Below are 24,688 nucleotides of genomic sequence, written 5' to 3' on the forward strand. Positions count from 1 at the left end.
GAACACAAACTGTGTACCTTGATGACTCCTAAACTCTTTTCTGCCATAAATGCTCCATTATCATAAATGCTCTGGCAATAGGGTCTTGGCTCTTGGCCCTTGTTCTCTGGTGTCTGATGGCAGGAGGAGCTGGAATTAGAAGTTGACTCACCTTGGCCCTTGTGCAGTATGCCTGCCAGTTGAGCTCTGGATCTCGTAGGACATCCAGGGCCATGTTGCATGTGCCAATGGCCATATCCTGCTTTCCTAGGAAGTGGAAGATTTTGGCCAGGCGATTCAGGATAGGGGGTTGGTCCTTGGCAATCTCGATGGCCTGGGTAAGGGAGGAGGGTAAGAGCGAACCATTTGTCTGGTTGTTTGTCAGAACTGGATAAATGATGCCTGACCTTCAGGAACCCCGTCTCTGGATAGAGCCATGTCACTTCAATGCTCTTCTTATTCCCCATATCTATCTACCAGTAAGCTCAGTCTTATCATGGAGCCCAACACTTTGGGGTACAACTCACTGGTACTTAATTCTCAAGAACTCAACTCACTGCCATGCTCTCCACCATGTTCGCGAGTCATGTCCAGTGAATTCCTCCAGACCCCTCTTCCTCAGACACATCTAGTGCTTGCTCCCCATTTTCCTGGGGCAGGTGGGAGGAAAGTCCAGAATCAGCCCCTATATCCCCTGTACTTATTCAGTGCAGTGTTTCTGCCTGGGCCCACTTACCCCCTAGATTGGTACTGATGGCTGTCTGTCCTGTGTTTGTTGCTGCCTCTGAAATGGTGGGCCCTGCCCTGGCACTGAGTGAGTTCTCGAGGAGGGGCAAAGGCACCATGTTTGTTAGGTTGGACACAGCTCTCGGAAGACTCATGAACCACTGTTTATGCTCTGCTCTATTTTAAGATCTCTCATTAAGAAATTGCCCATCACCCACCAGTAAACATTAGGGATGTGCCCCATGCAGGACACTGTGCTGAGTGCACAGGTGAAGTAAATGAATATCACAGGGTCCCCAGTGTCCAAGAAGGACTTCAAAACTGAACTGAATGTGAAAACTGCCATATAAGCAAGGTGCCAAGAATAAGGCTTGAACATTACTTTCCAGTTTACAATGAATAGTTTTGTCTGCCACCTCCTTTGAGTCGCTCAATCTCCTAGAAGGGAGGCAGATCACATAATCAACAGATGAGGAGGCTGGGAGATGGAAGTGATTTGCCTTAGGGGCACATGGCCTGTGGGCAGAGCCCCGCTACAACCACGCATCCTCTTTCCACTAGGCCATTGCAGATGGGAAGGGAAAATGCAAACCAAGGCCTGACAGGGCTATGCCTGAGGGTATATCTGGGAAATGGTGTGTAGATTAGAAGACAAAGCTGAAGACAGGCAAGGGGCCAGACTGGGCCTGGGGAGGGTCTGATTCTTAGGCAAAGAGGACTGACTGATGATGAGGTTGTACTTTTTTCTTTTTTTTTTTTTATTTATTATTATTTATGCCTACAGCACCTGGTCTTTCTAGGTGATCTCCTACCCAAGTACTAACCAGGCCCGATCCTGCTTAGCTTCCTAGATCAGACATCGGGCTTCTTAAGGGTGGCATGGCCGTGGAGCATGGACCATGGCTCCACTGGGGCATGAACCCAGGACCTTGTATGTGTAAAGCAGACATGCTAACTCCTACACTGTAGAACCACGTCGGCACTTTTGTTTTGGATGAAGAGAAAGGACTGGAGTGAGGGCACTTCCTGGTGGGCACATAGGGGGCGGTGGGAAGGGGCGCGGGGAGTGGAGGGTGACACCCAGAGAAGTAGTGAGCCCCAGGAGAGGAGGCTGGGGTGTCAGGCCGTGTCCTAGTTTGGAGAGTGGGTGTGGATGGGGACACGTACCTTGCCAAAGCAGTCCAGGGGGTCGGTCCCCGAGTACCCGCAGTCATGGACACCCAAGGGGGTGGTAGAGAAGGTGTCCTTCCTCTCTAGCAGCATCCCGAGGTAGCACCAGGCCAGAGCTGGGGTGAAGGGTAAGAGAAGGTCTCTAGGAAGCAGCAAGGAGGAGAGAGGGAGGGGAGCCAAGAGGAGGGAGTGGGCCAGCTCCACCAAGGTGTCAGCCCCAGAAAGACAGAGGGTGGGTCAGCAGCATGAAACCACGGAAGGTCACCCAGGGTCCAACCAAGAGAAACAAGGTGGAGAGAGGGGACATGTGAGTGCGTGGATGAACACACTGCAGTGCTTAATCTTCCTTTACTGTGTCACTTAGGGGACCTCCCCGAAGGTACACAGCTCCTTTGACTCCGACTCTTTGCCAGCTCTGAAGTCCTAGTCCCTGTCCTAGCTGTGTGGCCCTGCAAAAAAATTTCTTGGCTCCTCTCCAGCACAGCCTTCATTCCCAACCAGAAAGTGGGGATGAGAGGCCGGATGGAGGAGGCACACACCTGGATACACACAGTTTCAGTGATTTGTAATTGGTATATTCACCTGTGCAAGGTGTGTGAGCTCCCTGAGTTGAACAAGTGAGTATATGGGACAGGGGGTGAGAGAGAGAGAAACAAGGTCTCCAAAAGGGAGGCCGTACTAGAGGAGGGGACAATGATAGAGACAGGTGCAGGGAGAGGCTTGTCTCGCACCCGTCCCCAAGGGCCGTACCTCGGTAGTGGGGGTCGGAGGACTTGAGAACTTGCCGGAGCAGAGCCAGTGTGCGGTTGAAGGCAGGCAGCCTCTTCTGCTCCTCAGTGTCCAGCTCCAGGAAGATGCCATCTAGTCTGCGGCCGAGAAGAGGATACAGCTGGTAGGTACCTCCTTCTAGCTATCCCTAGCATGCTGTAAATCCTCCCCTCCCCAGGCCAACGGCAGGGAGGGAAACTCGGGGAGCCCTTGCCATAGAGATAGGTTCCAGGCCACACCTCCCCCCATATTTTGTGCTCCCCCTTCCCAGCCTGACCTGATGAAGAGCGTTGCCATGGTGAAGTACCAGCCTCTTTTCTCCTCCATTGGGATCTAGGGAAGCAGAGAAGGGCCCGTGCTACTGTTATTGAGGGGCTCAGGCTGTGGTTCGTACATTCCCATGCTTTCTGCAAACCCTGAGAAGCAGTCAGCACAAAGGCTTTGGCCTTAACACCTTTGGTATAGTCCTGGCTCTGCCGTTGACTGGGCAGGTGGCCTTGGGCAAGTCACTTCACTCCTCTGACCACAGAGGATTGGATGCAATAATCTGTGTGAATGCTCCCATGTGAGGAGGCCAACACAGTATGAGTGTGGGATACATTCCCTCCCCTCCTGTCTTGCTCTCCAAGCTAAGCTCCCCTCCCCTGGCTCCCTACCTGTGCTCTGCATCCCCCCACACTGGAGCCCACACTCCACTGGCCACCTTCCCCTTCCCCCACCGTCCACCCACTTCTCCCCTTTGGCACCATCCCTCAGCTCCCACCTTCCTGAGAAAGCCCCTTTGGCATGCCAAGTGAGTTCAGCCGAAACCCAGGAACCCCCTGAGCTGTTTCCCATTGTTATTCTTGCCAACCTTCCTGTGCATTTAGACCGACTTGGGCACCAGATAAAATATTTATGCCATTATTTATGGGAGTAGCTGCTCCTGCCTCGAGAAGGAATTTTAATGAAAACCAATAAAACCCCTAGTGCATATCAGCAGCTCCGCTTCGGGCTCCGGTCCCTCCCTCTGCATTCATCTCCCTCCGATGATCTCCGGGCTTGATTCTACTCTCAGCACCCCCTGTCCCCCCCTTCCTGCCACTGCTGCCTCCTCAGCTTAGGACCCCCATCATTCCTCCACCCACTCTCAGTAGCCAGGGTGAATGTGTTCAGTCCAGCCAGCATTTCTGGGAATCTATGGTATGAAGTCCTGTGTTGGGTGCTGTGGGGATGTGGGACTGAATGGGATCTGCACCCTGATCCAAATGGGCTCACAGCCTGGCTGGGGAAACAGAGCCAGGCATAAATAATAGGGCTTGACTAAGTGCCTGCCTCGTGCCGGGATCTTGACACTCATCATCCAATTTCACAACAACTTACGAAGTAGATGTTGAGTCTTATAGAGGTAAAGTGACTCACCAAGGTAACACAGCACGTGATTGTCAGAGCTGGGATTCGAACCCCCTTTATTAGGCTCCAAAGCCCATGCTCTCATTACCACACTAGGTTGCCAATAGCTATAATAGGAGACAAAGTTTGATCAGGGCCCTGAAAGGGATGCAGACAAATGCAGCAGGATGGAAAGGCCATCCCAGCCAGAAGATTCTGAGCTCTTGCAGAGGATGGGCTGTAAGGTGGGTCTTGAATAGCAGTGGCATTTCAGAGGGCGGGATAGGGGGGCCAAGAGAATTCCAGATGGAGGCCTCAGCATGGAGACGTGGTCAGCATGGGGCATGGTGTATATAAACGGGGTGTGGATGGAGCTAATGCCAGCAAGTTATGTTGCAGCTGTGCTGGGGCAGCCATGGATAAGCTTGGAAGGAGAGAGGAAGGGGACCTGAGAGTCAGATCCCACTGAGTGAGCCCAGGCCCATGCCAGACCACCAAAGGAGGCACCACAAATTGCATTTGTCAGCCATGGTTCCCCAAGTATCTTCCTATGTGGCCCAGGCTGGGTAGTGGGGACAAGAGAGTAAAGGCAGGCCTCACTTTTAGGAACTTCCTGTCTGGCAGGAAAGTCAGCACCAAAGACACAGAGTAAAGGAACACCAGGGGTATGGGAGGAGGTACCCTACATGATCCAAGGGTATGCCAGAGCTTCCAGAGGAGGACAAGCTGGGGCAAGGTTCTCAAGGACAAGTAGGAACCACCCCAGTGGATCCAGTGACAGAAGGCATTCCACATGGAGGAGACATCATATGCAAAAGTGAACATAGTATGTTGGTGGCTGCATGCAGCCCCAAGTTGCAGGAACCCCAGTTATAGGGAGTTGGGGGACGAGCCAGTAGAGGTGTACCAGGAGGGGCTCCTGAGTGCCAGGCTCAGGATTCGTAGCTATCTGTGGGGGAGCAGGGCAGCAAGGAGCCATAGGTCCAATGCCAAGATCCGATGTGTTTTTATATTCACATCACCTTGTAGAGTAATCTTGTTACTTAGGTGGGAATACGTGTGGGCGGCTTTAGCTGGGAACAGAGCTGTCCAGAGGGGAGAACGGCAGGTCCCAGGGGTTAAAGGGCATCCTTGAGAGCTTAATGAGGAACACTGGCTAAAGCAAAAGGCTGGGGTAAGCTTCTGGATAACCTTACCTGCTGCACCTACACAGGACCTGGGGACAGGGAAGAGAACTTGGATTCATGGGACAACTACTGTGGGCCAAGCTGGCTGAAGACCTGGACAGAATGTCAGTGCCTGACCATGGAAATATTGAAGGCATGTGTATCTCAGGTTCCATGGCTGCTTATGGGCATGATCTCATGACCTCTGACCCCATGCCCACTTTGAGGTTGGCCAAACTGAGTCATGGTAAGGAGAGATAGAGCCTGTTTCCTTTCTGAGGCTCCTGACAAGGGGGTGTAGCCACCAGCGAGAGCAGGCATAGAGATGTGGTGGCTGTAATGCAAACAGCAGAGGCTCTGGTGGCTGGCTCTGGGTGGATGGGTTACCCCTCAGGGCTGCGTCTCTACCTGCAAAGGGGGATCATAATACAGGTCTCACAGGCATTGTGAAGCAGTGCCCAGCTTGGAGCACTTGTTCCATTAATGTTTGCTCCCTTTCTCCTGGTTTGGGTTAACACTGAACAGAGTTAGGGGTGTCTAGGAGGCTGCTCTGTCCACTGTGACCTCTTTCGGTTCCCTATGGGACAGTGAGGTCTCAGGCCCTCAGGCTCCAGAAGTCCAGAGGCATCCTGCCTCGCCCCACTCTCCACCCCTTGCTGTGCCTCTACAGCCTCAGATCTCCTAGGGTCCCCAGCATCTTTCTCTTCTCCACAGGTCCCTAGTGTTGGAGAGTAATGTGGTGTCCCCAGGGCTCTCCCTGGTTCATAGCTACTCTCTTGTCTGGTATTCAGGCTGCAAGAAATTAAATTATATGCCCCAAATCACACAGTTAGTACACAACAGAGCTGGGACTTAAACTCATGGCTTCACTGTCCTAGCTCTAACCCTTGTCCACACACTCAGTTATCTTGATCAATCTCCTTATTATATCTCTGAGGACACTAAGACCACCGAGGTGAAGCAACTTAACCAACAGTCACACAGTAGTTAGTATCAGCTTAAAACCCAGTGGTTTCAACACCACTCTGACAAGAGTCTGGTTATGGTTTGAACTAAGCAAGCAATACTATCTACCACCTGGTGGCAGTATGTCTAAATTGCAGGGGCGACTCCAAAGAGTTTACTCTCTTCCCCATCAACTTGAAGACTAAAACTGGTTTTCGGAAAAGTGGCTAGCTGACTGACATCTATATGACAAACTCCAAACACAGTCCCTCCTCAGATTCTTGCTTGAGAGTTACATTTGCAGGAGGGCTTATAGGGTTGCAGATATAGAACGGATGTGATCTGAAGCCTTGCTGTGCCTGAGGTTTAATCCTCTACCCCTGTGATGAAGCTGGTAGAGGGTGTTCACTCTGCTGCACGATTTTGGCTCTAAAATGGCTGTCTCTTTAAAAATCCTTCTGGTTGTAACTGAAGCGGCAGCTGAAGCTGTTACCAGGGGCAACCTGGCAAGCCACAGTGCGTTAAATTAAATTAAACAGGCCTTTGACTGCTCCCTCCCCTCCAGGAGGAGGGAGGGGCTGTTCCACCTCTCTCCAGGAGAATAAAGTTGCTGTGAAACCTCTTACGCTGCAAGGAATTCACTTCCAGAGTTGATGGCTCCCAGAGGCAAGATGTTTGGAGGCAGCCTAAGAGAGGCTGAAAGGATCCCTGCCAGAAAAGGCGTGTTTGCTGAAGGCCTGCCTGGTGTGGGATCTGGGCAGGACGCCCCACTCTTTTTCTCATTTCATCCTCATCATGACCCTGTGAGCTGGGGGTTCTGGGGTCTACAAGAGGGGGCTGGCCAGCGTGTGAGTTGGCCTCGGCTTCCAGCTGGAGGGGTCTCACATTAGGCTGCTGCTCCAGTGGCATGCCTTTGGGAGAGGACTGGGCAAGGCCCAGGCTCCGGCACTGACCCTGGAGTGAAATCCTTAGATGCTGGTACTAACCTCTCGCTTGAGGGGTTCTCAGGACATTTCTCAGGCCCTCTGAGGCCCTCACTATTATTTCCCTCATTTTAGAGATGGGGAAACCGAGACTTGAAGAGGCAGAGACTTGCCTACTTAACCTGATATTTCAGGCCAGGTTTCTCTAACTTCAAGTTCATGTTTTTCCCACAACACCCAGCTGCAAGTGTTTGTACAGTTTGTACAGTGCTTATCGTTTACAAAGCACACTCGCACAGATCCATATGATCCTCAGGACATCCTGTGTGGAATGCAAAGTCACACAGTGAAAAAGCCTGGTCTGAAGGCTGGAAATGGTGCCTTTTTTTTTCTTTTTTTCTTTTTTTACTATGTTAATAATAGCAAAAATAAAAATTTTAAAGAATTTTTATAAGAGTTTATTTGAGCCAAACTGACAACATATGCCAGGGAGTAAGATCTCAAATGCTCCAAAAAAAGCACATTTTATTGAGCACTTGCTATGTAGCAAGCACATAGTTTGCATGCGTTAACACATTCGACCCTCTTTAGGGTTACTCACAAGGTCAAGACTACGATTATCCTGACTTTATAGACGAGGCAACTGTGGCCCAGAATGGCACAGCTAGAAGGTAGCAGAACTGGGGACTCAGCAGCTTAGCCCCAAAGTCCCTGCACCCAACTACCCTAGACTAGTAGTTCTCAAAGTGTGGTCCCTGGACCAGTAGCATTAGTATTACCTGGGAATTTGATACAAGAGCAGATTCTTGACTTGCTGAATCAGAAATTCTGGGAGTAGGGCCCAGCAACCTGTGTTTCAACAGGCCCTCTGATGCACCCTTGTTTGAGAACCTCTGCACTGGCCTCTCACTGTACTACACTGCAGGGGGCCGAGTGAAAACAGGCTGGCCAGTGGATCACTTTTAAGTGAGCCAAAGGATCAGAAATTGTGATCCTCTAGGCGACAAAGATGGGTGACCTGGTAGAACTTGCAGAGACTAGTAGGATAGGGATAAGCCATTTCGGAGCAGGTTTTTGTTAACTTGGAGGGACAAGGATGGATCTTAGCCATTCCATTTATTTCAAAAGGTGGCCCCCAAAGAAGGAAATGCTGAGGTCTTGGTTATTTTAAAGGATTTCCAAAGAAGATCTTTCAGTATATACCAATAGCTTAAGATTCTTTGTGCATCCGAACAAGCTATACAGAGACTTCGTTCCTTCTTAAGGAAAATATTTGCCTTGCAATTTGAACTTTGCCCCTGATGACACTGTATTCTACATTTGCGAGTTAGTTCCTGAGAGCTGACTAATTTTCTCTCAGGGGAGGGGGAATGAGAAGAAGGAAAGAGAATGAACATTTTTTGAGCATTGACTATCCACTGGGCAATTTAGTGCATCATGGCACTGAATCCTTATAACAGTCTGAGAAGGTAGTAATGCATCCTCCTTTTACTGGCAAGGAAACAAAGGCTAAGAAAAAAAGCGGTGGACCAGCCCGGCCCCACAGCTCAGGGCGGAAGTGCCAGGATTCAAGTTCAGATCTGCCTTCCTCCAACGCCCTCATTCTTTCCACCTCATCACGCTGACCCTGTGAAGGCTGACACTGCAGAAAGAAAAGTAGCAAGGTGGCAGGCCTCAGGAATATATTCTTCCTGCACAACTGGAATGTCCTCTGTGATGACACAGAGCAGTCTCCCTGCTCTGAATACTGAGCCCTGCCCCCATCCCACCTGGGCCGGCCCTGCCACCTGCGGGGGCATGAACAGGAAGGCAAGGGCAGGGGCTTTCTCCTCCCCAGCAGTTTCTTCCTCAGTGGATGTGGGGAGTAAACGGATGGGATTGGAGACCCACCCTGCCTCTACCTCCTTCAGGGATCCTAGAAAGGCTGCTGGCCCAGCCTGGGTCTCGGCTGCTGCATCTATAAACAGGGATGATCCACTTGGCCTGCCTGTGTCACAGGCCTGTTGGCGAGGTGCTCAATTTGACTGCGTGGAGGGGATTCGAAGGCTGTGTGTTATGCCATGGACGTAAGTCACCAGTGTGTTCCTTTTTTGGGTTCCCTGGATGGTTCAGTGTGAATCTTAAGATCTGAGCAAATCGACTGCAGCTCCTTGTTGTGTGTCACTCTCTTTTTGTTGTGCGAATGCGGGTCCTGTGGGTCACCTTTGCTTTTCACTGGTTCCCCAAACTTGCAGGACTGCATTGAGCAGCTTCTCTTATTCTACTGTCCCTAGAGAAAAGGGACCCTGTCCTGTCCTGAGTCCAAATTCAACTCTAGCACCAGTAGAGGTCTGAAGAAGTATCTTGCCCTCTGTAGTAATAATAGTTATGCCTGAGTTTTCTCAGCTCCTCCCATAGGTCCGTGCTGTGTGTGCCTTTAACATACTTTCTTTGTTTCTGTAAAAGAGGCAAGGAAGTTATCCCTCAGTGTGGGCTTTTTGTCTGAGAGACCTGAGTTCAGTTCCTGACAGCCACTCACGGCTGTATGCCCTTAGGGAAGTCACTAGATCTCTCTGAGCCTCAGTTTGCTCATCTGTAGAATGGGGTTAAGACCAGTTCTGATTTCCTAGCATTTCCGTGAGGAGCAAGTGAGACAATCTATGAAAAGCACATGAGTGCACAGCTCATTGTCTAGCGGTCATCCATCTCCTTCTCTAGCTGAACCAAATTGAACCACTTAGATTTGTGGAGGTGTGTGTGTGTGTGTGTGTGTGTGTGTGTGTGTGTGTGTGTTTGTATTTGCAAGCACCATGGGAGGACAAACTCTGCCTCTGATCTCAAAAATTGGAGATAAACTCTAAAGTCCTCAAAATACCGTCCTCCACTTCCCTCAAGCTGTGGTTTCCCAGGTCCAGATGTACATTTGTGCATTTTCTTCTGCCAGGATGTTTGTTCCTTTCCTCACTTCTCTGCTTCTTAAAGTCCTTCCTGTCCCTGAAATCATCCCACCCACTACCTGAGTCCAGCCCCCTCGTTTGACACAGGAAGAAATGGAGACCCAGGGAACGGAGGTGACTTGGCCACTGTCACACAGTCAGGGACCCAAATCCTGGCCCCTGACTCTGAGAGGGGTCTTCCTCAAAGTCATTGCTCTTTTCCCAAGGCTGGTTCTGGGTCAGGATAAGGGGAATTGCAAGAAGGGCAGGGGGAGGCAGAGAGGGGGAGTTGGGGGGTCACTTAGAAGAAGTCTGGGGCTCCTGTGTGTCCTTGGTCCTATTAGCCACATCAGGGGATAAGCACAAGACACCTGTGTCCATTGATGCCCGCTGGGGCCTGGCCTTCCCTCTGTGACCCCAGTTACTCCTTCCATAACCCTGTCAGGCTGGTATGACTGTCCCCATTCCACAGAGAAGGACATGGATATTCAGAGGTTAAGCAACTGACCTAGGTCGTACAGGGCATGGCCAGCAGAGCCAGGGATTCCCCTGCAGCCCGCACTCCCACACTGACATGCTGACTGAGGTCACACCTGCATGTGCCTTACACAGCGCACCAGAGTTGCTGGTGTCTGGGGGAAGTAGAGGAGAGTGAGAAAGGAAGGTTGAGGTAGAGAGAAGGGGGCACGTGGGTGCGTGTGTCTCTGTGTGTGGGGGGGGGGGTAGGGGGGGATAGGGAACCTGAGATTGCTGATGGACCACGCCCTTGGCTTTCCTGCTAGGTCCCCGCCTGCTGGGTGTGGCAATTGATTGGAACGTTCCACACCTTTGTTTGTGAGGCCGGCCTACCAGCACTGCCTACCTCCTCTCCTGCCCCTGCTGGTAGGGTGAAATCTAGTACAATGGGTCACCCTAGGCAAGTCAGTTCCTTCCCTAAGCTTGCTAGGAACTTGGTACAATGGAGAATCACAGTACCCGACTGGCAGTGTGTCTGTGAGGTTTGAATAAAAACCAAACGCACCAGTGAACATTGCACTCTGAGCTCAGTGCTGGGACACAGGCTGTGAATAGCCACACCTGCCGCAGCAACAGTCCCCGTTGTCACCGGGGCCTGCCCTGGGCTCTGAGCAGGGTGTAGGACCTGTGAGTGTGCAGTGACGCGTGTGTTAAACCGCCGATATTCCCGGCAAAGGGGAAGAAGCTCGAATAACCGAGTTAGGTTGAGATGGGGATGTCCCTTTTTTAGAGAAATATAAGTTCGAATTAACTTATTTACAAAAATAATAAGGATTTTAAGGCTTAAAACTCAGTGATTCAATTAAATTACATTTAACAGTAATCATACACTCCTTTGGCATGTCCAGTTCTGTGCTAGACACTTGGTGAGGAAAGACAGAAAGAAGCCCAGAATAGAGGGATTAACCTCTAGGGGGCAGATTCCTTGGAGAAAAGGCAGAGGCTGGGAATGGTTCTATTAAAAAGCAACAGCAAAGCCCTGTGGGGCCAGGGGGCGGGCAGGGAGGAGCAATGGGCCCCTCATGTGATCTGTATCTTGCCCGGAGCCTCTCATGTTCTCTCACTTATTCCTCACAGCAACCCTGTGAGACAGATGTTAGAATCTCATTTAGCAGATGAGGAAAATGAGACTTAGAGAAGCAAAATGACTTGCCTGTAGACACCTAGTGATGGAGGCGGAATTTTAACCTGGTCTGTCTAATTCCAAAGAGTATGATCTTAATACCCATTCAACCTTGAGATCTGCTACCAAGAATCCATCTGTGACTGTGTGTGGGGGGGGGGGGGTGGAGTGGGGGTCAGGTGGGGGAGGGAATGGGAGGAGGGGAGGAATGACAGATTAAAGCAATCTGCTTCATCATATTTTTGTAACTTGAGAAAGAGAAAAGGGAGGGAGTGAAGAGCTGAGAAAGGAAGTCACAGACACTCGCCCACACAAACACTCTGCTTATTTTTGGATTATGGGCTGAATTATTAACTTTTATAATGTTTTCTCATAATTTTAGTTAGCAGATGAGCCGCTATTCATTGGTTCTTTAGCAGCTCTTTATCTTTTGATCTCCAAGGGCTCTCCCCTGTCTGGGACAGTTCCAGCCCCACGAAGATGGAAAATCTCTTGCAGCACGGGGTCGGCCAGATCCCCGGCTGCCCACCCCAGCTGTGCTCCTGCAGGTGGTGACCCTCTCACTTGGGAGTCTCACAGCTGCTGCTCCGCTGCCCCACCTCCTCCACCTCCTCCTACCCCAGCCCCAACTCTGACTTCATCTCTGCACTCATCCATCCTTCCCCAGCCCACCGCCGATTCACGGCAACCCACCTTCTCTCTTGACACCTCCTCCACCCTAGATTTCTAGGAGGTGGTCTGTGAGGGGTCTCTCAACACCCCACCAGTCATCTGCACTACACTTATCACACCCCCCACTTCTCTGAGCATTCCAGAAAATGTGAAGGCTTTGAAGTCAGGCAGAGTGGAGTGGATTCAACTTCCACATGCTAGCTCTGTGAACTTGGCCAAGTTACTTAGCCTGGCTATGCCTCAGTTCCGACGTCTGTAAAATGGGACTAGAGGGTTCTTGTGAGGACTGAGATAAAGTCTGGAAGGCACCCACAGAAGGCATTCATGAATATTACTGTACGAAGTTTGTGTGTTGAATGAAGGAAGGCTTCAAGGGGGAGGTGATATTTGAGCTGGGTTTTGATGGATGGAGTCTGCTCTCTAGGCAGAGGGAACAGTAGCTACACAGGGAGGTATGAAACAGCACATCATGTTTGGAGAAGGGTAAGCAGTTCAGTGTAAGTTTCGGGGAACTAGGAGGAATAAAGCTAAAGGTGAGGGCAGGATCCAAACTTCAGAGACTTCATAGCAGTTCTCCAGGGCCATCATGTGCTCTTCCCCATGAAGCTCTGGCTGCCCTCTTTCCAGGCCTCATCCCCTGTTCCAGGGAAGCTGTCACCAAAGGTCTCAGGCTCTGCAGGGCCCCCACAGGCCCTCTGCTGGGTGTGCTCTTACCTCTTCCCTGCCAGTCCACTCTTGCCTCTCCCAGATCTCCCTCAGTCACTTGTGCTAAAAGGAAGTATTCCTTCTCTGAAACTCAGTCACTGCCACTCTGTCCCCAGGACCTGGACTCTCCAAGTTATTGCTGACTCCAACACTGGCCCCAATGTCCCCAAAGTACACATCTTTTGTCAATGTCTGTGAGCCCGTTTTCAGTTCAGAAAGGATGGTCTCTGGTGTACAGCACTCAGAGATGACTGTCACATGGCACAGGCTGTGTAATGAATGCCTGTGACCTCAGCCAGTTGTAGGCACATCTCTGATTTGTCCTTTCATCTCCTGCTCCAAGAGGAGGGGCCCAGGAACAAATGTTTCCTCCTCTCTTTGTCTATGAGCTTCTTAAAGATAGGGCCTGGCACATAGTAGGTACTCAATAAATGTTCAGATACTGCGTATACGCTTCTCAGACATGACCCAGAACTGACTAGTTTATGAGCACTTTAACCCTATGTTTCAATTGGATAATCACAGTAAACTGAGGCAGAGATCATCATTATTTAAAGTTCATGAGGCAGATGCTGAGGCTAGAGACAATAAGTGACTTGTATAGCCACACAGCAAAATAATAAGAGAGCTGGGGACACAAACTCAAGCCTCCTGGCTCTAATTATAATGAAATCATCATCATTAGCCTAACTGCAGCTATTTCTTGAGCACCTACTCTGTGCCAGCTACTTTATAAGCACGATCTCTTCTAATCCTCAGATGATGAAATGTAGGGGGAGGCTCCAAATCTCCACTTTCTCCTGGGATTTGTGATGGTGGGCTGACAACAGTCGCTCTGTCCAGACCTGGAGAGCAGCAGCTGGGCCAGGCCCAAAGATGTAGCACAGAACCTGGTGGCCACCTCCCACCTGATGCAATCGATTCCTCCCTGGAGCACTGGGTAGTGCCTTGCTTGACATTCTCTCCTCTGGGAGGTCACTCACTGAGCAGGTGGCTTCCACAATGGTTGGGATGCTTGGCTACAGGAAGAGAGGGTCTGGCCGCCATTCCATCCCTACACCTAAACCTCTGCCTCCCTGCTCACCTCCTCCAGGAAACCTTCCCTCTGAAAGCAGGAAGGGACCTTGGAGGCCACCTTAGTCCCATTCCTTGTCACCCTTTCACAGATGGGGAAACCATAGCCCAGATAGGAGAAGGCCTCACTGTGGGCCTCCTTGCTCCCAGCCTGGGGATCTGCTGCCGTGACCATGCTCAATACACATGATGCCTGCCAGGCCTTCCATGGAGGGCAGCTGGCACTCAGGGCCTCAGGCTCAGGCTTTAAAACAGGAGACCTGGGTCCCTGTTGGCCCCATTCGATGGCTGCAGCTATACCCAGCATGGGGCAGAGGTGACTCTCAGGCCGGGAGAGGCAGGGGTCGTCTGTGATCCTGCTGTCTTAGTGCAGGCCTGATTCCAGGTGTTTTCCAAATATTGGCTTTTAGTTATGTCATCAACCAGATAAGAACGTCCCCATTTTATAGATGAAGAAGCTGAGGACATAAGTACTATTAGTATCCCCATTTTACAGAGAGGAAAATGGAAGCTCAGAGATGCTAAGGACCAACTAGAGGTGAGAGAGCATGGAGGAGTTGGGATTTGGACCTGGACCATCTGACCCGGAGTCTATTGTCTTAAACACTACACAGTATGGCTCCCCTTAAGTCAAGTCTGTGCCCTCCACCCCACATCCCCTGAAGTCTGGACTCCACATTTCCTCTCTGAAGCCATAAGCTTTGGTGGAAAGGGCTCCAAAATGAAGCCCTGTGTGAAGGCTAGTTGTTATTTAAATATCACAAATCTAAACCATTATGAAATGTCACCATTATCAGCTCAACCCTGCCTGTGCTGTGCCTCCACAAAAAGTCACGGTACCTCGCTGAACTGAGGTTTCCACTTCTGTAACAGGATGACAATGCCCTCTACATCATTCTTCTGTCATCCAAGGCAAGTTGCCTTTGGGATGATCCTCAGGGACTTCCACCTCCTGGTATTCGTGCCCTGTGCAATCCTCTCCCTCTGAGTGTGGCTTAGATCTACCAATTCACTTCTACTGAACAGAATGTAGCAAAAATGATGCGATGTCCATGTGGCAACGACCTGAGGGAGGTCCCTAGCCGCAGCTAATGAGGAACTGAACCCTGCCCAGGGGGAACAAAGGGCAGTAGGCCATGGGAAAGGCCTGGCTGGAAAGGCGAATGTGACAGGGGGAGGGCAGAGATCAGAGAGGGCCTCAAATGCCCAAGTAGAGCCTTGGACTTATCTGCTAGGTGGTGGGGAGTCATTGAGGGTTACAAGCATGTGAGGGACATGACCACCAAGATTGTGCGACATGACACCGGCAGCAGGGTGGAGGATGAGGCAGAAGGGTCAAGCCAGAGGGCAGGAACCCAGGCAGAATGATGGAAACTGGTCCAGACTGGGAATGATAGAGGCTGGGCTGACGGAGGGAGGCTGGAGAGGTGGGGATAGACCTCTGAGATATGAGGAGGCAGAATGGACAGGATTTGGGGTCTGAATAGATGGGAATGGGGGCTGAGGGGGAGAGAGAAGGTAGGAACACTGCTCAAATTTCTGGAGGGATGTCTGGTTGTGCCTTTTACTTAGGTGGGTGTGCACAGGCACGTGGACAAGTACCTGCTGGGAGGAGAAGATGAGAGGGAAGATGAGTGGCCAGGTTGAGTTTGTGATGTTGCGGGAAGAGAAACCTAACCAAGTTGCCCCGCTGGGAAGCAGGTCCTTCCCTAGCTAGCCCAGCAGACTAAAGCTACAGACTTGGTCTGGGATCCAAGGAGGGGTTGGAGAAGAGAGGCACATCGGAAAGGTCCTTGGGGAGCCAAAGGACCAAGGAGTGGAGAGTGTGAGAGTGTGGGGGGCATCCCTGCAGACATTAGGGGCCATGACCCCAGCCTGGGGAGGGGTTACCCACCTGTTGCCCGTAGCTCAGCGCCTTCTCGTAGAGCGTGATGCCTGCCGAAAGCACCCGCGCGTGTTCCTGCGGGCTGGCACAGCCCACGTCGAAGCCGTGCGCATAGCCCTGCTCGGCCAGGCAACGCGCAGCGCGGAGCTGGGGGTCGCCTGCGGCCTCGGGGTCAGCCGCCAGGCCCATGAGGCTGGCCAGCCTCCCGGCGCACGCCTCCTCCTCTTCCTCTTGCCCCAGTTGCCCGTACACATGCGCCAGATTGGCCCAGGCATTAAGGTTGCCCGGGTCCTCACCGACCACCTCGAGGAAGTGCTCACGGGCCTCGTCCAGCTCCTCTAGGTAGAAGGCGAAGGCGCCCAGGAGGTGGCGCACGGCGGGGCGCTGCGGGGCGGCCACTAGCTCCAGCTCCTGCCGCAGGCCGTCCAGCTGTAGCTTCAGGTCTCGCGCGCGGAGCGAGGCTGGCGAGCGCGGCTCGAAGTTCAGCTGCATCTCCAGGTGGAAGTGGCCTGGGAGGTAGTCCAGATCGTCAATGAGGGCGTCCAGGTCCTCGGCCGCGGTCTCAGGCTCCGCCATGTCTGCCTTGCTGCTTCTGGAGCCTCGCCCTAACCCCAGAGGCTGCGGAGGGCGGCGGATGGAGCGCCCCCTGAAGTGAGCCCCGAGAGGGAGGCGACGGTCAACGTTCAGGGGCCCAGGGCGCAGCCACCTCCTGGTCCCGGGGCGCCTCCAGCCTGTGGGTGGGTCCGAGCGTCGGCTCGGGGTGCGCCCTGTGGGTGTTTCCGCTTTCGCTGCTCAGCGGCTCTTAGACACCTGCATTGCACAACCAGGTGTGCCAGACAAACAGGTGCATTGCCAAATGAGGGGCTCGTAAATCCTGGTGCATGACAAAAGGCGTATTTTCACTCTCTCTGCTGAGGAAACTGAGGCTCAGGAGGAAAAGGACTTGCTGAAGACATGGAACTGAGATGGGCCCAAGCAGGTCTGGAACCCAGCCAGGCTCTTCCTCCATTGACACTGCTCCAGCCTCCCGCCTAGAGCTTCCTGACTAGGAGAGTCAGAGCTGGCACTTCCAGCTGCCTATGGAAGCCACTCTCACTCCGGGTGCTGCCCATCCTCACGGCAATTCCTCACTGCCCTCCTGCTCTTTGGCCATTGTTGATCAGGCTTCCCACTTGGGATTTCTCTGCCTCCTCTCTGCCCTGCAGTTGTCCCTGGTGGAAAGACTAAGGGGCTCCAGGTGCTGGTTGTAATGCGGATTCTCCATTGCAGATAATATGTGATCCTCATAATTTCACACTTCAGACTTTCCTCATCTGTGACATAAGGGTAACATCCTCTTCCCCAGGGGCAGGGTTGATATCATGAGTCAACCTGGTATGCGTCACTCTGGATAACTGTCATTCCTCCCCCTTGTTCCCTAGCCCATCCTGTATCTCCACCTGTGGCCTTGAAGGGCATGGGTCTCCCACACTCTAGAAGGCTGGGCTGTGCTCCCTGCTGCGATGCTTCTTGTCCTCCAGTGCTTGGCCTTTTTTTTTTTTTTTTTTTTTTTTTAACAAGTCTGGACTTAGAGTTCCTCTTGTCTATCAATCATTCCACCGGGGCTCCTGACACCCTATTGCTTCATCTTTTTGAAAAATAGACCAACGTTTTCAAAAGAGGAAGTAGAACCAATTAATAAACTTGTTAAAAAATATTTCACTTGAACAATAAAGAAATAAAACCGCATTCTAGTGCTATTTTTCAAATGTAATTTTAAAATATAAATTTAACAATTTTTAATAAAAAATTGTGACTATGAATCACTGGTGCTCATGAGATGAAACATGGGCTCTGACCTGCTTGGGAGGATCAGGGATGGAGTCCCAGAGAGGTTTTTTTTTTTTTTTAAATTATGGTTACATATACTTAACATAAAATATACTATTTTAACCATTTTTAAGTGTGCAGTTCAGTAGCATTACGTATATTCACATTGTTGTACAGCCGTTACCACTATCCATCTCCAGAACTTTTTAATCTTTCCAAACTGAAACTCTGTACCCATTTAAAATAACTCCTCATTCCTCCCTTCTCCAGCTTCTGGTAACCACCATTCTACTTCTGTCTCTTTTAACTCGATTACTTTAAGTACTTCATACAAGTGGGATAATATAAGGCTTGTTTTTTTGTGTCTGGTTTATTTCAATTAACATCATTTGTCAAGGTTCATCCATATTGTAGCGTGTGTCAGAATTTCCTTTTTAAGGCTGAATAATATTGCATTGCATATATATTCCGCATTTTGTTTATCCATTCATCCATCAATGGACACTTGGGATGCCTCCATCACTTGACTGCTGGGAACAGTGCTGCTATGAACATGGCAATTCCTTTGGGTGTATACCCAGAAGTGGAATTGCTGGGTCATATGGTTAATTCTATGCTTAATTTTTTGAAAAACTGCTATACTGTTTTCCAGAAGAGCTGCACCATTTTACATTTCTGCCAACAATACACAAATATTCCAAATTCTCTACATCCTCACCAGCACTTGTTATTTTTTCTGGTTTTGTTTGTTTGTTATAATAGCCATCCTAATGGGTGTGTTTGGCTTTTGATCTGACTCTGAGAAGATGAGCAGGGGTTGAACAGGGAGGGTAGGTTGCGAGAACATTTTGGCAGTAGGAAAAGCATATGAAAAGACCAGAGGTTTGCAGGACAGAGTGTGCCTCGGGCCAGAGCAGCCCCATATGGCTGAAGCATGGGGAGGAGATGGCAGGATGTGAGGACTGAAGTCAATGGCCACAGCCCTATCACAGAGGCCGAATCCTGGCTGAGAAGCTTGACTTCATTCAATTGACGTAACAGATGACTCCAGAATCTGGATGAGTTAGAAACTCCTGTAGCCAGGGAGCTCTCAAACCTAGTTATGAGTTCCATATTCATTGTGTGCTCCTATACCTCACTAGATGTGACCAGGGCAAGTTACTCTCCCTGTCTGAGCCTTAGTTTCCTCTTCCATATAATGGAGATGAGAAGAGGTTGCAGCATTATCTACAAGAAAGAGTTAGTTTCTATGATCAGTGAGTTGCTGCGATGAGGAGGCTGTGGGCTAACTAAAGCAGGCTGCCTTGCCACAGAGCTGACCCACCCTGGCCTGCTCTGGTTTGCCTGGCATCCAAAACTCCCAGCCTAGTGGACCTTGGCCTATATCCTGCAGTCACTCCTCCAAGAGTTCTACAGTCACTCCTCCATGAGCCCTGCAGCCAAGGGGCTCAGGCTGGGACAGAAGCAGCAAAGCAGCTCCAGGCAGGTGTGGGCCCATCCTGAGAGCACCTGAGCAGGCCCAGGGCTGGTCTCAGGGCTTCCGCGTGCACAGGACTTGGTAGTATACACAGCCACATCTCACTGGCACCTCGAAACATCTCCTCCAGGAGGCTGCAGTCATAGGTCCATGTCACAGATGAGGAAATTGAATCTTGGCCAGGGTAGCTTGACCAAGGCCACTCACTATCTAGGGAGCAGCAGGCCCAGGATTAAATGTGAGTCTCTGAGGATTTGTGGACTCCTGGGAATTTGGACTAGATTCATTTATTTGTTCACGTGCTATTCAACAAACATTTACTAAGAATTTACTGTGTGCCAAGTACTGCAAAGTAGTGAATGAGATACAGTCTCTGCCCTGGGCCTTCTGAAGGTCTCTTTCCTAGGACATGGAATGGCCTCTTATTGAGCTTCCATTATCTGCCAGGAACATACTAAAATAGCTCATTTACTCTTCACAGCAATCTGGAGAAACAGAGCTTATTAGCTATATTTTACAGGTAAGAAAGTTGAGAATCAGTAAAGGAAGTGACTTGCTCAAGGTCACAGAGTTGGGAAGGTGCAGAGTCTGTGCTTGGATGACCCGGGGAGTCTATTCTGTGTGTGTTCCCGAGGCCTGACATTTCTGACCATCAAGCTCAGCAGTGCAGGGTGGACGGTCTGCCAGCCATGGCAATGTGCCTGCCTGACCTGGTGCCTGAGGGTCATGACTTTGCTGGGGGTCCAAACTTTCTATTTAAAAGTTATATTGGGATGTTAGAGGGCATTGGGTGGGGCCCCAAAGGACAGCCACTGTCCCAGCAGGCTGGTTCCACCAGGCTGGATGGATGCAGGACCCAGAAAAAGTCCTGTTTCTCTCTGACTTCAGTTCTGTCATCAGCAAATGGGGCGTGCCTCTCAAGCTACGCTAGATGGAGGAGGAGGAGGGAGGAGAGCTGACCTGTTGGGACCACATACTCTCAACTCCTTTCTCTACTTAGCAGGTCATACACACACTTCAATGATGAGTTTGGAATTCTCCTCCAGGAAGCCCTCCCTGACCTACCCATCCACAGGCTGGGTCAGAGACTTGCCTCTTCACAGGCCTGGTCACACTAGACTCTCAGGACTGGGACCACGTGTGAGTCCAGACACCTTTAACGGCCTCTGTAGAGTGAGTGTGTGTGTGTTGAGGGGCGGGGCGCATCTGGGGATGATGAGTCCTGACTCCATCCCTGCAACCCTTCCCTGGTCTCTGCGGCCTTCCTCCTGCCCTCCCCGCTGGCTCTCCTCCCTTCCCCAAAGTGGAACCCGGCACCCTCTTTGCCCTCGTTGAACCTTCTGTGGGCCTCAGTGTTCCAGGAGCATAAGGGGAACATTAAGAGGCGTTTCTTGAGCGGCACTCTACCGGGCCCGTTGCAGGCGCAGAGATACAGCAAGAAATCAGAAACGGTTCCTCAACAAGTGACTCTAAACCCCGACTAATGGCATCCATACTACCCACCACGAGGGGTCATTAAATCTGTAGGTCCCAGGAAAGGCTCTCTGGCAAGGAAGTGGTGAAAGCGTACGCAGAGCAATGAAAAAGCCAGGGGACAGCAAAGGCACGCTTATGAGGGTGCCACGTGGGCACAGACGCGGCCTGGGTCCTCTGGCGAATCACAAATCACAAGGCCCGGTTGCCGTGGCAGCAGCGGAGGCCAGCAGGCCAAGCTTGTGCGGAGTTTGCGGCAGGAGTCCCGCGATCAAGAGTGGAGGCCCAGCCCCTGCAGGACCACGCAGCTGGGGATCGGTGCCATAGTCATCAGGAATTTCAGCGGGGCACCTTTTGGGGTGCAGAGCCACAGGTGTAGCTGGACTCGGGGCTGGAGGAGAAAGGGCTGGAGTCTAGGGGAGGGTGGAGGGGGGCCGGCAGTGGGATGGGGGACTGGATTTTCTCTCCACTTCAGACCTGCTGCACTCCCATGCCTGGAATCTGTTTTCCGCTGTTATTAAGTTTTTTAAAACCATTTCAAAAGAACCTACAAGGTACCAGACTCAGAGATGCCAAGTGGCTTGGCCCGTAGTAGGTCTCTGAGTTCAAAAGTCATGGTAGAATTTCAGTCCAGGTCTTTTTTTCGTTCATTCATACATATGACATTGAGGGATATATATACACAACCTATTATATATATAGTCACCTCCTATGTGCCCGACACAGTTGTAGCATCTGGGGATACGGCAATGAACAAAACAGCAAAACCTTGTACTAAGAGTTTGCATTGTTGTGGAGAGGGGTGGTTGGAGAGGATAGTAAACAAAAGAAGTATATAAAACGTTGCATGATGATAAGGGCTATGGAGAAAAAGTTGGAAGGAGGAGCTGGTAAGTGCTGGAGGGCGGGGTAGGATTAAAGGGGAAGGGACTGGGCGAAAGTGGTATCCAGGGAGAGGGACCCAGGAAGGATGAAGACCCTGAGGTGGGAGCACACCTGCCCATCCTTCATGGGCTAGCTCCAAAGCCATCTTCCCTACCCCCTAGAACTGCCCATGCCAGGGCTGGGTGCCAGGCACTGGACTCTCACTGGGCCTCCGTCCTCTCCCAGGTTCGATATGTCTACTGTTTGTCCCAACCGGAAGAAGTTGAGCACCTGTACAGGGGCCCCACGCTCCAAGCTTTACTCTGTGGAGTTGGTGAGTTTGGCCAGCTCTGCTGACTCTCCCATGTGGTCTGGTCACTGCCCTCCAAGTCCCATAGAATGGCAGATGAACTGAGTCTTACACCTCTCCATGTCCTCAGTTCTCAGTACAGGGCTTGGTTTATAGCCGGGGCAGGACTGTAGTGAAAACGGCATGGGTCGGACCACGGCATGGGTCGGTTCCATTCCCAGCTCTTGCACTGACTGGCTGTGGGCTCTTGACCCCACCTCCTGAAGTGTGAGGGGGCCAAGGACAGAGGAAGTCATGATGGTACTTTGAGTCCCACGCCTCTCAGTGCCAGGCTTGGTACTGGGGATGGTCACTCCTAGGTCAGGATGGGAGCTGGGGAAAGACTTGTTCTGTGGCTGGCCCAGCCCTCACTGTGCTCTGACTCAGTCCCACATAGGACCTGGGACTTATGGCTACAAGGAGACCTGCTTCAGCAAGAAGAAGCTGATGAAGGAGGTGGGCACAGGCTGGGCCAAGGCCCAGGAAGCCACTCGGCTGACCAAGCTGCCCCACTTTCAATACCAGGCCATCTTGAAAGAAAAGCGGCTGCAGGTGAGGTCCCTGGGCCACGCCCCTCTATAATCCAAGGGTGGCCTCAGTGTCCTCCCAACCCCAGGTAGAGCTCATTCTTTAAGGAACACCATCATCCCTAGGACTCCTTTCCCATGTGGACATCCTCAAGTTTAAGATTTTCACCTTCTCTCTTGGGGCAGAAGGAAAAGCTGGGGCCTGGCTCCTATAACTTCAAAGACTTCTTAGAAGAGCTGCAGCAGAAACCGCGCAGCACCCGGGGGCTGCTCAGCTCTGGGGAGGTTCGCTTCCGAGGATTCATTGGGGTAGGTGTTCTCCTGTAAGGAGTGGGAACCCTCCCACCCTCTGCTCTCTGTCGCCTTTGGTGGTGCTGGAAGCGCCCCCTTTCCCCCTTTTGTCTCATCCCCTCCCCAGGCTTGGCTAGGCTCTCCTTTGAGTTCTGACGGCCCTTGGCTTTCCAGCACCTCAGCCTCCAGCCCACTGGCTGTTGTACATACCTGTGTCTGTCTCCCCCACCAGACCGGGGGCTCCCTGCTGGCAGGGATAGGTCTTGTTCATCTCTGAGTTCCCAGCACAGAGCCCGGCATACATAGGTCACTCAACAAACTCATCCACCTATATATCCAGCCAGCCAGCCAGCCAGCCAGCAGATAATGATGGAGCATTCACCAAGTGCCATGTACTGTTGTAGCTCCTGGGGACCCAGAAGTGATGAAGACAAAGTCCCTGCCCTCATGGAGCTGGCATCCTAGTGGTAGAAGTAACAGTTTAAAGAAGCATGTTATATATTGTCAGGCTTGTGAGGAGAATTGAGACAAGGAAGAGATAGACCGTGGTAGAGATACAATTTATAGGGTGATCTGGGAAGACTCGCGGGATGACATCTGAGAGAAACCTGCAAGACGTGAGCAACTGAGACTCTTGGAATCTGCGGGAGAGCATTCTGGGCAAGTGGGAACAGCAAAGGCTAAGGCTTTAAGTTAGATCATCAGGCCAGAGACCAGTGTGGCCGGAGGGAGTGGACGAAAACGGGAGGAGAAATGAGGGCAGAGGACTGAGGGCTGGCTATGAGGATCTTGCAGCAATGTGGGGGCTTCTGGTTTGATCCCAAGTGCTGTGGGAGGACAGCGGAAGGTTTTGACCAGAAGGGCCTGACTTAACTTTCAGAGACATATCCTTCTTATGTGGGTGAGCGCTGGAGGCTGCAGCAGGTGTTCGGATGGGAGATGATGGCTGTGAGAGGTGGGGGTGGCGGGAGGGCTGTGATGGTATTGGTGTGGGCAGGGATGCTCAACCCATGGGGTGAGGGGACACCGAGTGGGGGTCAAGCTCAATAAGATCATGAGAGAGAAGGCAGGAGTCACATCGTACCGAGTGACCGCTGTGGTTTGCTGAGAACCTCACCTCCTCTGGTCCTCCTGTTCTCTGTGCCCTTCTCTCAGCTCCTTAAACGAGCCAGGCTCTTTCAGCTACAGCTTTGCTCCAGCTGTTTCTGCTGCCAGAAATGTTCTGCCTCCCCAAGCAGCTTTTTGCCTAAGGAAATCCTACTCATCCTTCAGTGCTCAGCTCCAAGGTCTGACCTGATCCCACGCTGCCCGCCTGGCCCCAGGAGGTGGCATCTCTTTTTTTTAGATGTTTAGTGTCTCTCCCCCGCTAGACGACAGCCCCTGAGGGTGGACCACACATCTGCCTAGTGTGTCCACTGCAGAATTCCCAAATCCCAGTAGTGCCTGGCACATAGTAGGCATGCAATAAGTATCTGTGGACTAAGTGCATGCATGCCTCTGAGGTACCGGGTGCTCCAAAACATTCTCATTTTTTTAATCACTCCTGATGAGGCCCTGAAGGCTCAGAGAGGGTAAGCAATTTGCCCCAGGCTGCACGACTGCAAATGAGGAACATCCAACCCCATGTCCAGAGCCTTTCCCCCTTAACTCACCGCTGTGAAGCCTTCTCCGAGGCCTAGACATTACTCCTTGCCACATTCCGGGAACAAGCACCTGCATCTTCAGGTACAGACGCTATTAACTGCAACTTAGGAAGAGGGGATGCCTGGAGGCATTTAAAATTGAGTCGTTACCATCAAATTTAAGGTAGTAATAGGTGACACTTTAACACAGCGCTTACCATGTGCCAGGCACTGTTCTAAGCACTGGACTGCACTAATTAATCCTCGCAGCAGCCCTGTGAGGTAGGCACTATCATTATCTCCACTTTCCAGACGAGAAAACAAGGACAGAGGTTTCA

The 24,688-nt window shown here is 51.4% G+C and overlaps 2 protein-coding genes across 4 annotated transcripts in view; one reads left to right on the plus strand and one right to left on the minus strand.

Annotated features, from left to right (window-relative positions):
- TTC22 (tetratricopeptide repeat domain 22) overlaps nt 1-16,932 on the minus strand; it is a 69,156-nt gene extending 52,224 nt beyond the window's left edge. For 2 of the 3 annotated variants that reach the window (XM_016120395.2, XM_016120394.2), the window contains exons 1-5: nt 15,948-16,932; nt 2,921-2,976; nt 2,626-2,741; nt 1,873-1,991; nt 152-313 (exon numbers count right to left, since the gene is read on the minus strand). In XM_016120395.2, coding sequence (XP_015975881.1) covers nt 152-313; nt 1,873-1,991; nt 2,626-2,741; nt 2,921-2,976; nt 15,948-16,514 — 1,020 coding nt within the window. In that variant the 5' untranslated portion in view covers nt 16,515-16,932. The remainder of the gene's footprint in view (nt 1-151; nt 314-1,872; nt 1,992-2,625; nt 2,742-2,920; nt 2,977-15,947) is intronic. The other variant, XM_016120393.2, reaches the window with a different exon arrangement.
- Nucleotides 16,513-24,688, plus strand: part of LEXM (lymphocyte expansion molecule) — a 29,017-nt gene continuing 20,841 nt past the window's right edge. The window contains exons 1-5 of the mRNA XM_016120250.2: nt 16,513-16,589; nt 20,915-21,070; nt 21,808-21,895; nt 22,298-22,462; nt 22,624-22,746. Coding sequence (XP_015975736.2) covers nt 16,513-16,589; nt 20,915-21,070; nt 21,808-21,895; nt 22,298-22,462; nt 22,624-22,746 — 609 coding nt within the window. The remainder of the gene's footprint in view (nt 16,590-20,914; nt 21,071-21,807; nt 21,896-22,297; nt 22,463-22,623; nt 22,747-24,688) is intronic.

Source organism: Rousettus aegyptiacus, unplaced genomic scaffold (assembly GCF_014176215.1).
Source record: "Rousettus aegyptiacus isolate mRouAeg1 unplaced genomic scaffold, mRouAeg1.p scaffold_m13_p_1, whole genome shotgun sequence".
Taxonomy (NCBI): Eukaryota; Metazoa; Chordata; class Mammalia; order Chiroptera; family Pteropodidae; genus Rousettus; species Rousettus aegyptiacus.